Here is a 12,701-nt window from a genome sequence, read left to right as displayed (position 1 = left end):
GGGCCAGCAAAGAGGCCAGCTCATTCCCAGCCATTCTGCAGTATGGTGTCCCAAACGATGAGTCTTGTATTCAGGTCTTTTAGTCTAGTCATCTATCATTCTATAATGTATTCAGTCTAGTCATCTATCCATTGTCATCCACTAATAATTTGTTTCAGGATCCCTATGGACACCCAAATTCACATCTTGCACATGAAATGCAGTATTTCATAGAATTTACATATTCTTTCACGTGGTAAATTATGCTTACATTAGTTATGGTGCCTAAAAAGTGTGATGCTATGCAACTAGTTATTAAACCATATGATTAGTGATTAAGATTTTAAAAAAGAATAAGAATGTTTGATTTCACTATAGATGAAATCATCACTGGACTAAATAACAAGATAGGACAGTGGCAGTTTCACTTTTTTTCCCCCAAATACTTTTCATCTGAATTTGATCAAATGTCCAGATGTAGATGGTAGAGGCCAAGTGTATGTGAGTTCTATAAAAAGATAAGCAGGCATTTAATAAGGACCTTGGTAATATACTGGAAAGCTCTAGAACAAAAAGAAGAAACAACCAAAACAAGTAGACAGCAAGAAATAATCAAACTTAGGGCTGAAGTCAATAAAATAGAAACAGGCAAACAAAAAAGAATCTATGAGATAAAGTTGGCTCTTTGAGAAGATCAGTAAGATTGACAAACCTTTACCCAGATGAACTAGAAGGTAGGGAGAGACTATCCAAATTAATGAGGTTAGAAAGGAAAAGGGGGGCATAGCAACAGACATCGAATAAAGCCACAGAATCATAAGGATATGGTTTAAAACTTGTACACTACCAAATTAGAAACTCTGAAAGAAAGTGATAATCTTCTTCTCAATGCATACCACTCACAAAAGTTAGGTCAGGAACATATAAGCAATTTAAATAGACCTGTAACCATAGTTACAGAGAAGCAGTCATTAAAATATCACAACAACAAACAAACAGAACCCAGTGCCAGATAGCTTTAGCAGCGAATCCTACCAGATTTTTAAGGAAAAGTGCAAACGCCAATACTTCTCAAATTAGTCCACAAAATAGAAGCAGAAGGGAAATTGCCCAATTCATTTTATGAGCTTACAGTTCCCTTGATAACCAAACCACATAAAGACCCAAAAAAGGAAGAAAATTATAGACTAATTTCCCTTATGAATGTGGATGCAAAAATTCTCAATAAAATACTTGCATACTGAATCCAAAAACACATAAAAACATCATCCATCATGATTAAGAAGGATTCATCTCAGAAATGCAGAGATGGTTCAACATATAGAAAGCAATAGATTTAACCCACCAAATAAACAGATTGAAAGACAAAAACCACATGATCACCTCATTAGATACAGAAAAGACCTTTGACAAAATGCAACACCCCTTCATGATAAAAGACCTGGAGAGTAAGGGGTACAAGGAGCGTACCTCAACATAAATAAAGGCAATTTACACTAAGCCCATAGCCAACATCAAATTAAATGGAGAGAAACTCAAAGCATGTCCATGAAAATCATGAACAAGACAAGATTGTCCACTCTCTCCCTATCTATTCAATATATTCTTGAAGTCTTAGCTAGAGCAATAAAACAATGGAAGGAGATCAAAGGTATTCAAAGTAGAAAGGAAGAAGTCAAGTATGTTTATTTGCAGATGATATGATCGTATACGCAAGTGGTCCTAAACTATTCTACCAGAAACTTCTTTTTTTTTTTTTTTTTTTGGTTTTTTTTTTTTTTTTTTCGGAGCTGGGGACCGAACCCAGGGCTTTGCGCTTCCTAGGCAAGCGCTCTACCACTGAGCTAAATTCCCAACCCCTACCAGAAACTTCTACAGCTAATTAACATATTCAGAAAGTAGCAGGATACAAAATTGACACACAAAAATTAGTAGCCTTCCAATACACAAATGATAAGCAAACAGAAAAAAATATGTTTTGCAATAGCCTCAGAGAGAGAGAGAGCGCGAGAGAAAGAGAGAGAGAGAGACAGACAGACAGACAGACAAAGAGAGAGAGATCTTGAGCAATTCTAACCAAGCAAGTGAAAGACATATATGATAAAAACTTTAAGACACTGAAGAAAGAAATTGAAGAAAATATCAGAAGGTGAAAGATCTCCCATGCTCAGATCTATGGCAGGATTAATATAGTACCATGGCCATCCAACCAAAAGCGATCTACAGGTTCAAAGTCATCCCCATCAAAAGTATAACATAATTCTTCACAGAATTGAAAGGACAATCCAGCTTCACATAAGGCGCGTGTGCGCATGCACACACACACATACACACAATAGCTAAAACATTACTGAGTAATCAAAGAACTGCTGCAGGTCTCACCATCCCCAATCTCAATGGAATCAAACTAAAGACACTACATAGACACCTGATTTTTGACAAAGAAGCCAAAAATACACAGTAGAAAAAAGACAGCATTTTCAACAAATGGTGTTGGTCAAACTGGATGTGCGCATGTAGAAGAATGCACATAGATTCATATTTATCACCTTGCACAAAACTCAACTCCAAAAGGATCAAAGACCTTAACATAAGACCTTGTGTATTCTGAACCTGATAGAAGAGAAAGTGGGAAATAGTCTTAAACCCATTGGCACAGGAGACTTTCCGAATGGAGCACCAATAGTATAGACACTAAGACCAACAATTAATAAATAGGACCTCATAAAACTGAAAAGCTTCTCCATGGCAAAGGACACCAGCATTCAAAGTAGCAGACTATGAAATGGCAAAAGATCTTTACCAATTATACATCTAATAGGTTAATATCTAAAATATATAAAGAACTAAAACAATGTACATCAAGTAAACAACCCAATTGAAAATGGGGGACAGAACTAGAGACTTTTCAAAGATGAAACGCAAATGTTTGAGAAACACTTTTTAAAATGTTCAACATTCTTAGTCATCAGGGAAATGCAAATCAAAACTACTTTGAGATTCCGTCTGACCAGTAAGAAAGGCCAACATCATCAGTAAGACAAATGACAGGTCATACTGTGGAGGATATGGGTGAGGTGAGCGCTTAACCATTGCTGCTTGAACTACAAAACTGCATAGCCACTGTCAGGAAGCTGGGAGTAGATCTACTCAAGACCCAGCTATTCCACTCTTGGATATACGCCCCAAAGACTCTATTCTACTATGGTAAAACTTGTTCATCCACGTTCATTGCTACCTCATTCATAATAGCCAGAGATTGGAAACATCCTAGACGTCTATCAAAAGATGAGTGGTTAATGAAAATATGTACAGTTACACAGTGGGATGAAATTCATACGTAAATGGATAGCACTAGAAAAAAAAATCACCCACAGTAAGGTAACCCAGACCCAAAGACAAACATGGTACAAACTCTTATATTGAATATTAGCTTTTAAGTCTTTGATAGGCATGTTACTGTTCATATAACAACAGAGGTAAAGTATAGAGTAAGGGACTAGGCAGGGTGCAAGGAACCCCTAATGTAGGGGAAATAGAATATATAGTTATGGAGAGACAGCGGGGGACACAGACACTGGAAAGGTAGGATTAAATGGAGAGAGAATGAAGAAAGAAGTAAAGGAGGAAATACAGGGCGAGGCACGAGGGTCATTTCAGGGGTCATATGGAAACCTACTAAGGTAGAAACTTTTAAAAGTACATACATATACAGAAGAAATCTAAATGTAATCACCAAATCACAAGGGAGACGAAGGCCCAGGTAGACCTCTCGTACCACCAAGTGAAATCCCCAGCATCAGGAATGGGTTACGCTTAGTCCAGTTGTTGGCCGAAGGGGCTCCGTGGAAACTCCCGAACAGCTCAGCCTACTACAAAGGCGGTTGGTTGTTCTCCACAAATGGATGACAAGGCTCTACCTCGGAAGACCACACCTATACAACCCATTGAACATGAGTGAGGCCAGCCTGTGGAACATGGTCCAGCTGTCGATTGCAAAGGAAAATTTATTTTTCTCCAATAGAACCTCACTGGGTATACAAACCAGACTTAAGGGAGTTCCCATTCTGTAGTGGACGGCCAACACGAAATGAACTCAGTGCTAGCTTTTCACATGTTTTGCCTCATGACGCTTTGTCCAGGCATTTGCTTACCTATTCTATCATGGTTTCAGGTTTTTGTGGGTGTATGTGTGTGTATGCATGTGTGTGTGTGTGTGTGTGTGTGTGTGTGTGTGTGTGTGTGTGTGTGTGTGTGTGTGTGTGTGTGTTTTTCTGGTGCTTTTCTTTGCTTTTCCCTTCTGTTTGTCTGTTTGCTTTATTTTATTCTAGTGTTTTGGGGGGAGTGGAGGGGTCATATGTCTTTGAGAAAGAGAGAGAGGGAGGGAGGGGGAGGGAGGGAGGGAGGGAGGGAGGAGGGGGTGATCTGGGAGGAGATAAGAGAGGGGAAACTGACCAGAATATAATGTATAAAAAATAATTTAAAAATTTACAATAAAAGAAGGGTAGAAAGAGGAAAAGAGTGAGGGAAGAGAGAGAGAGTGAAGAGGGGAATGAGGGAGGAGGGAGAAAGAAGGAGGAGAAAGCGTGGGGGGCACCAAAGCGGGGCAAAAATCTAGAGAAAACATAGAATAGAAAGATTTTACAGGGAAAGAGTAATGATATATGTCAAGGACACAAGAGAAACCAGAATATCCATAAAACGAAAAAAAAAAAGATGATATTCAACAAAAGAAAGCAAAATGAAGATCTGGACAAGTCAAGTTACAACCAAAGTGTTTGGAGACTTAAGACCATGCAGCGTTCACAGACGAATGGTTTGCGCCTTACCACAGCCTTCCTGGTGAAGAGTACGAGGGGTCATTTTATAACGCAACACACTAGGTAAAAAGTCATCTGTCAGCCCGCCTTACGGCTTATGATAATCAGTCATACAACCGAATGCTAACCATAAAAGTAGAGTGAGGGCCAGAGGGCGGTCCAGGCAGGCCACGTGACTCTGCTCGGAAGCTCGCCTTTTGTGTTTCTTCCTTTCCTTTCTCTTCTGCCTGGCTAGGATGGGATGGCAGGACTCCAGCCACCACACCTTGGGTCACAGGATGCTGTGGGTGGTAAAGGAAAAAAAAGGAGTCCGAGTCACTCAGGACTGGGGACTTGCTGTGGCCGTCTTGTTCTGCCCACCTCCTTTTGTTGGAGGCAGTTTAAATCACCACCGTCTTAAGATCTTGTTATTGTTAATCAAGCTTCATTATGGCTGACACAGCAGGCAACTGGGGGAAAAAACCATAGAAACACTGGGAAATAATTTTGTGATGTGTTCTAGAAAGGAGAACGAGATGGTAAGAAAGGAAAACAGAGAGCCATTTAATAAGGATAGACTGAGGTTGTGGGGAGGGGAGCAGTGGGGCTGGGATGCAGAAAATTATCAAGGACACCAAGGAACAGGTATGAATTCAGTGAGCAAACATAAACAGGCATAGTGACATTAGCAGCAGTCGGGTTAGTCTCGGGATGACTTGGCCAGGCTGTGCCTGTGTACGTAGTGCCTGGGAAGAGACAGCTGACATTTGTGGTGTTGTTTTAAGCCTGCTCTGAGCTAACTAAATGCAGAAGAAAGCTGGGAAGTCAACTAAAGAAATATACACAATATACTTGAAAACACTGTGGAATAAAGAAAAAAACATAGACACAATGTCAACAGGTGGATGGTGGAGAGAGCAAGAACTCTCCAAAGGCAGAAAGGTCTTGTTGGGGATTGTGGTGCATGACTGTAATCCCAGGCCTAGGGTGTCTAAGTGATCCACAATAAATCTAAAAACAGTCCGGGTATATAATGAGACTCTGAGATCCCAAAACACAACAAACAGAAATCGAGAAGACAGAAAGGTCTTGTCTGTAGGGAACCAGAGGCATTTAGAAATCAGTGGCAGTATATAGCAGAAGTTTCTTTTAAACAAGGATCTTAGTGCTCTATACCTGAAGTCATGAGCACCCCTGCACACCCCCATCCTGTCCCCAGGCTAAAGAACACGAGAATTTCCTAAATCAACAGATGAATTAAGAGGCTGCGGGAAGAAAATGTCCTAAAACTTCAGAAAGGACAAGTCTGGGTCAGCCATTGCTCTGGTTAGCATTCTATTGCTGTGGTAAATGCCAGACCCAAAGGCAACTTGGGGGAGGAAAGAGTTTATTCATCTTACAGCCTGCTGTTTCTCATGACAGGAAATCAGGGCAGGAGCTCAAGACAGGAGCCTGGAGGTAGGAACTGAAGCGGAGGCAATGGAGAGATGCTTATTACTGGCTTGCTCCCCATGGCTTGCTCACCCTGCTTTCTTATAGAACCCAGGAGCAACTGCCCAGGGGAGGCACTGCCCAGAGTGGGACGGACTTGTTTATAGGACAATCTGCTGGAGGCATTTTCTCCACTGACATTTCCTATTCTCAGAGACTTAGCTTGTGTCAACAAAGACCTGTTTGTTTGTTTGTTTGTTTGTTTGTGACAGGGTTTTTCTGTGCAGTCCTGGATATCCTAAACCCACTGTGTAGACCAGGCTGTTATTCAGAGATCTGCCTGCCTCTGCCTCCTGAATGCTGGGATTAAAGTTACCTGACTCAAGTGAACCAACAAACTAACCCACACAGTCGTCATTCCAGCACGGAGGACCCAGGGTACATTCCCCAACCGTGAAAAGAGAGGTCACTGGAGAAGAATGGGAATTGTCTCACAGATGCAGGTTCAGTTTTATCACAAGGAAAGTTAGGGCATGATCATGGTAATAGCTGTCTAACTTAAACATAAACGTATTTAATAACGCTGATCTGCATACTAGAAATGGCGCGGATAGTGATTATATATTGAGTGCATTTTAACCACAGGTGGTTGTTGTTGTTGATGATGATGATGATGATGATGATGATGATGATGATGATGATGATGTTGATGTTGTTTAAAGGAACTCTGAGAATAGCTAAAAAGGCTAGAGAGTGAGGGCGGGACTCTGCAGCCAGACTAACACTCAAGAACTCTTAAGTTGCAACGGTGTATGGGAACACAGCTGCTGCAGAAACTGTCCTGCACCCTCCAGCATACTTCCAGAGAGCTCCCCGGTGTCCTCATTTCTTAAGTTCCCAGTTCGCAGTTCTAAGTCTAAGGAGCGTTTGTCTGGTTGGCATGGCCTTGGTCTTGCACCTGGGGTGCAAGGAGATGCTATATCATGAAGTATAATTAATACCCATAGTTTGAGTGTGAAAGGTTTCCTCTGCCTGACCCCAAGATTCATAGTGTTGGAAATTCCTCAACACAGAAAGGACACTCAGTGATGGACGGCCAAAAGCACCAAGGGACAAAAGTTCACTATACTGTCATAGCCAGGAAACGACTTGTTTCCTAGATCTGATAAGAGATGTATGGTAAAGAGATCATCTGTAATCTGCCAGGCATGATGACACACATTTATCCCAAGCATCCTTGAAGCAGATGCAAGGGATTTTTTTTTTTTTTTTCGGAGCTGGGGACTGAACCCAGGGCCTTGTGCTTGCTAGGCAAGCGCTCTACCACTGAGCTAAATCCCCAACCCCGCAAGGGATTTTTGTGAGTGTAAGACCAGCCTGGTCTATAGGTTCTGGGCTAGCCAGGGCTACACAATGAGACTCTGTCTCATAAAACAAAGCACAAACAAAAAAAGCAATACAGATAATATTTAACCACTGAAATGCTAACAGTAGAAGAAGCATTTTGGCTGAGTTTTATGGGTTTTGTTCTGGGGGTGGGATTGGGGGTAGTGAAGGGTAAAGGGAGGATAGTATGGGAACGTGGGGACCACTGTTCCTGACATTTTAGAATGCCATTTGGCTTCTTAAAATATATACATATACTTTTGATAAAAATAAAATAATGAAGCGAGATGGTGATGGTACACGCCTTTAATCCCAGCACGGGGGAGACTGAGACAGGTGGATCTTTGTGAGTTCGAGGCCAGCCTGGTCTACAGAGTGAGTTCTAGGACAGCCAGGGATACACAGAGAAACCCTGTCCCGAAAGACAATAATAATAATAATAATAATAATAATAATAATAATCATCATCATCATCATCATCATCATCATCATCATCCTTTACATTTTAATAATACTCCTACCACCAAAAAGTGTTCTACCCAGTTAGAAGTGGGGAACTTAGTTGGGAGGAGAACACAAAATGCTTTTTTTAGACTTCTCTTTCTGTGACTTCTGTCTCATCCTCTGCCCATGCCTACATGTACAGATTTTAGGAGATGAGGAAATACAAAGAGCCTAGACATCAAACACATGCAGTCCCCTGGAGGTAACATCAAGTCATGCAAAGAATCTGCTCAAACTTCCCTATGACTCCACCGGAAGTCTTCAGTTGTAAACTGGAAGATTCTGGTATCTATGACACTGCATGGAATAGATGCGTGTAAGTCCGTTTCTGTCGCTGTAACAAATACCTGAGAAAACCAACTCAATCAGTTACAATCTCAACAGGAAGTGTCCTCCAAAAAGTCTTATGTGCTGAGGGCTTGGCCCAGCCTGGCAGAGCTACTGGGAGGTGACCGGACCAATTAAATCAGTGATGCGTCCATAGTGAATGGGCTCTTAGGAAATGGGTCCTGATTGGAGGAGGTGGGTTACTAGGCCCCTGATACTTTTATGTTCTCCTCTCTCTGCTTCCTGAATGCCATTAGGTAAGCCTCTTCCCCCTCCCCCCACTATGCCTTCCTCCTGTGATGCCACCTTGCCACAGGCTCAAGCACAATGGGGGCCCGTGAGTATGGACAGAAACCTTTGTAATGGTGTGCCCAAATAAATTCTTTCCCCCTTAAGTTGTTTTGTCAAGCATGCTTTCAGAGTGACAAGAAATTTTAAAGCAAAATGATTTATTCCGGCCCACAGTCTTGGGAGGTGCTGGTCCATGATTAGTTGATTCCACTGATTTGTGCCTGCTAGTAGGGTAGCACGCCATGGTGGGAACATGTCATAGAATAAAACTTGCTTATATCGTAGGCCAGAGAGCAAGGGAGAACAGAGAGAGCACCAGCAGCCCCAAACCCTCTTGACAAGCATACTTCCAATGACCTAAAAATCTCCCATCAGGCTTCTCCTCTTAGAAGTTCAACTACCTCCGAATAGTACCATTGTAGGGCCATGCTGTAGGATGATGTCATTATACAGGTGAAGGCAGGTACAAGATAGAACGAGGCCTGTCATTGGACAAGAAGGAAGGATGGGTGGGAGAAAAGTTTTAGAGAGAGGAGATTAGGAGAATGGAACAAGAGAAAAGAGAAGCAGCTGAGAGAACATGGAGGCGGATGTTAAGATTCCTCTCTGTACATTTATAGATTGTTATGAATATTCTTAAGGGATGGATGTGTACAGGACTTTGTATGTCTAGATGAGCAAATTATATATTATCAATTGGACGAGAGGTTATTGTGTTGTGTGCTCCTTCACATGGCGATTTAAGTTTAAGAGAGTGTGTGGTGTCTAGACATGGTAGCCCACCACGGAATTAGGATATATATGTCTGGCATGGGGACAATCTCCCTTGGGAACTAGACAGGTAAAGAGATTGTTGCCAGACTCAGAGAGTAGCCATTGGCCGTGTGATATGGGATGGAGCAAAGTGGGTGAGATGCTTTGCTGACTGGTACCAGATATCTTGGAGCACTACGGTGCTGGACCTAGTGCAGGATAAAAGAAACCATTTTTATATATATTACAGTAATACCATGCATTTAATATGGGACATTAGGTGACATTCCAGATCCAAATTATAGCAAATTATAAATCTCCTAGGATATGGCAGGTCCTCAAAGATGATGTTTCCTCTGTCTCTTGGGATTTCTCATGTTCTACAATAGCTTTATGACTTTGAGCTTGGAGATTTAAGGAAAGCTAGACTTCTTTAACTACCATCCCTTCTTCCTCCCATGGTGCCTGGTTTAGGAGAGTTCTCTTCTGCGGACAAACTGAGTGATCCCTTTAGCAAGCGGGAAGAGGTGTCCTTGTCAAAGGCTAACTTAGTCTGACTCCCAGGGTTATGCTTCCGCTGAACCCTGAGCGAAAGGACAATGAATGATATTCAATTTCTAACTCTGGCTCCCAGCTCTCATACACATAGATAGAAATTTCTCTCTTTCTAAAATTAGCTAGTGTTTGTGTAACAGGGTAGAATTGGAAATAATTTAACTGACATTTAAATTTCAACATTTTGAAATAAATATTAAAATTACCAAAAATTATGAAACCTGGGTTGTAATAACTGGGTAGGTGAAGCAACTGGTGGACACCCCAAAGTAGGAGGCCCCAGTATCATTCCAAAGTTCTTACCTTCTCCGTTCGCTCTAGGCTGGGTACACGGATCAGGGACAAGATGGTCATGTGATTCACTCCTAGAAGTCTGCTGGTTCTGATAGGACTCTTGCTCTCCACAGGAGGCAACCGACGACCTCTCAGGGGCCCCCGTAGAAAAGGACAAAGGAGACTCAGTGTCCAAGAGGAAACTATCTTGTAGGGTTTGCTTGGCGTCTTTCTTATACTTGCGCTTCTGATTCTTTAGGACCTGGTTACCTTCTCTTGACCTAGGCTGACTCTCAAGTCCCCCTATTGGCTGGAGGAGCTGATCCATGTCCTTGGTGAACTCCAGCAGGGTACCCTCAGAGAGGCTTCCAGCAGGGGTGTCAGAGCCATAGCTGGGAGCCTTGTCCTGGAGCAGACGCTCGGAGCAGTGCAGAGCGTCTGGGCCTTGTCTGGGCACGGGCTCAGGAGACTGGGCGAGGCCACAGTGAGCCATGGAGAGGGCAAAGTAAGAGTAGTCCACTGCGATGTAGGTCAGCATGAAGTTGATGGTGACCACGGGCGCCAGAACATTCACCTGACCCACAAGGACAAAGGCCATGGTCACCAAGCTGGTCAGGCAGATGGCTGCTACGGGTGTTTTATTTGGCCCTTTCTATAAGAACAACAACAACAACAACAAAAATGCAGAATTGTGAAATTTCAGATAGAAAGATTCTGAAATTTTACAGTTAAATGATAAAAATCAAATGTAACATCTCAGGAACTTCTCCCCAGAGGATTATTCACCTGTAAACTTGGAAAAATCATACCCAACTCGTGGGGTCAATGCAATAGCATAAGCCTAACATGAAGACCCAGTAGTAGCTCCTGAACACCAGAGGCCTCAGGCAACATCACCATTAACATGGAACTCTACGGAACAACTTTGGAAGTCTTAGTGTTGCAACTCCCCTGAATAGAAAGCCCCCATTGATTCCAAAACACTGACCTCCTCCACTTACCCCAGGCTGGGTGCACAGCTCAGGGTCAAGTTGTTCAAGAGAACCCGGAAGACATAGCAGGAAAATTCTGGTAACATACATGTGCATGCGATCACGCACACATGGTTACACTCTCCTCTCCTAGAAATTATCACAGCCACTCATATGGTTCTGGGGCCAAAGCACTGTTCACATCTTGGCCCCGTGTTCTTCTTCTGAGGATCTATGTTCGACTCAGCTGCCCTTCCCCAGGATGATTCTTTACCTGGCTTCTCTCCCTTTGCCTCCTTCTTCCCCAGCTACTCCCTTTCAGCCTCCTAGCCCACGCCCCATGCCTCAGAGACTGTATCTAAAGTAGCATCCTTGCCTCGTCTCCCAGACTATCTCTTTTCTCCACCTAAACTCACTCACTAGGCTCCTACTCCCCACCCCCATCCCACCCCCACTACCCCACTCATGACGTCAAACATCAGCCTTATGTCTGCACTGCCCAGCTTAGAACTCCCAGTACCAGCACGTCCAGCACTCCTCTGGACTCAACTGGGGCTTCTAAGGGTGGATCAGAACCCATGCTGGCCTGAGACCCTCTCCAGAACAATCCTTAAAAAGGAGAAAAGGAAGGAGACAGGAAGGAGGAAGAGAAGGATTTTTATAACGTTTGGAAATTAGTTTTGGGGTGCATTTATTAAAGTAGTGTAGAAGATTCTAACAATAGCATGGCTACGAATAAAGTAAGTCCTTAGAAACTCACAACTTTAAAAGAGGTTTCAGAGTGAGCTACCAAAAATGCTAGTCTAGGCCAAGACCCTGAGGTGAACAGTTAAAATGGGCCAGTGAGAGCCGCTCTCCACCAAGAGACCAGAATCCACAGACTGGACAAATGATATGGAAGACAGACAGTGAATCCCTCCACATAACTGGAGACAGACAGACAGACAGGGCAGTCAAGGTGGCTCCGTAACTAAAGGTGTTTGCCAGCCCAACCGACGGCCTGAGCTGGAGCCTAGGACCCACGCGGTGGGAGGAGCGGGCCCACTCTGAAAGCCGTTCTCTGATCTCCACACACGGTGTAGTTTAAAGTAACACACACACACACACACACACACACACACACACACACACACACTGAATAAATGTGTAATAGAATAAAAATCCTTTTCAAAAGGCAGCCCACTGGACCAAATGAGTAAAAGATCCTCGTCAAAGACTTAAACATGTGAGAGGACGACCGATCTCATGAGCAATCAGAACACAAATGTACCCTACAGTGAGACACCATCCAATACTCACGAGCACGGCAAACATGTAAAAACACAGAGGACTTGAATGACTCCCCCATCTCTATAGCGGCATCAGTTAGGACAAACACCCTGAAAAAGAGCTGAGGCTGCTCACCAAGTGAGGTCAGGCTCATCAAGCAGAT

The 12,701-nt window shown here is 43.0% G+C and overlaps 1 protein-coding gene across 2 annotated transcripts in view; it reads right to left on the bottom strand.

The window, feature by feature from the left end:
• Positions 1–12,701, bottom strand: part of Slc12a8 (solute carrier family 12 member 8) — a 126,162-nt gene that overhangs the window by 27,749 nt on the left and 85,712 nt on the right. For both annotated transcript variants that reach the window (XM_032900144.1, XM_032900145.1), the window contains one exon: positions 10,329–10,950. In XM_032900144.1, coding sequence (XP_032756035.1) covers positions 10,329–10,950 — 622 coding nt within the window. The remainder of the gene's footprint in view (positions 1–10,328; positions 10,951–12,701) is intronic.

This window comes from Rattus rattus, chromosome 4 (assembly GCF_011064425.1).
Source record: "Rattus rattus isolate New Zealand chromosome 4, Rrattus_CSIRO_v1, whole genome shotgun sequence".
In the NCBI taxonomy this organism is placed as follows: domain Eukaryota; kingdom Metazoa; phylum Chordata; class Mammalia; order Rodentia; family Muridae; genus Rattus; species Rattus rattus.
The sequence above is the reverse complement of the archived record's forward strand: the minus strand, read 5'-3'. Positions and strand labels throughout refer to the sequence as shown.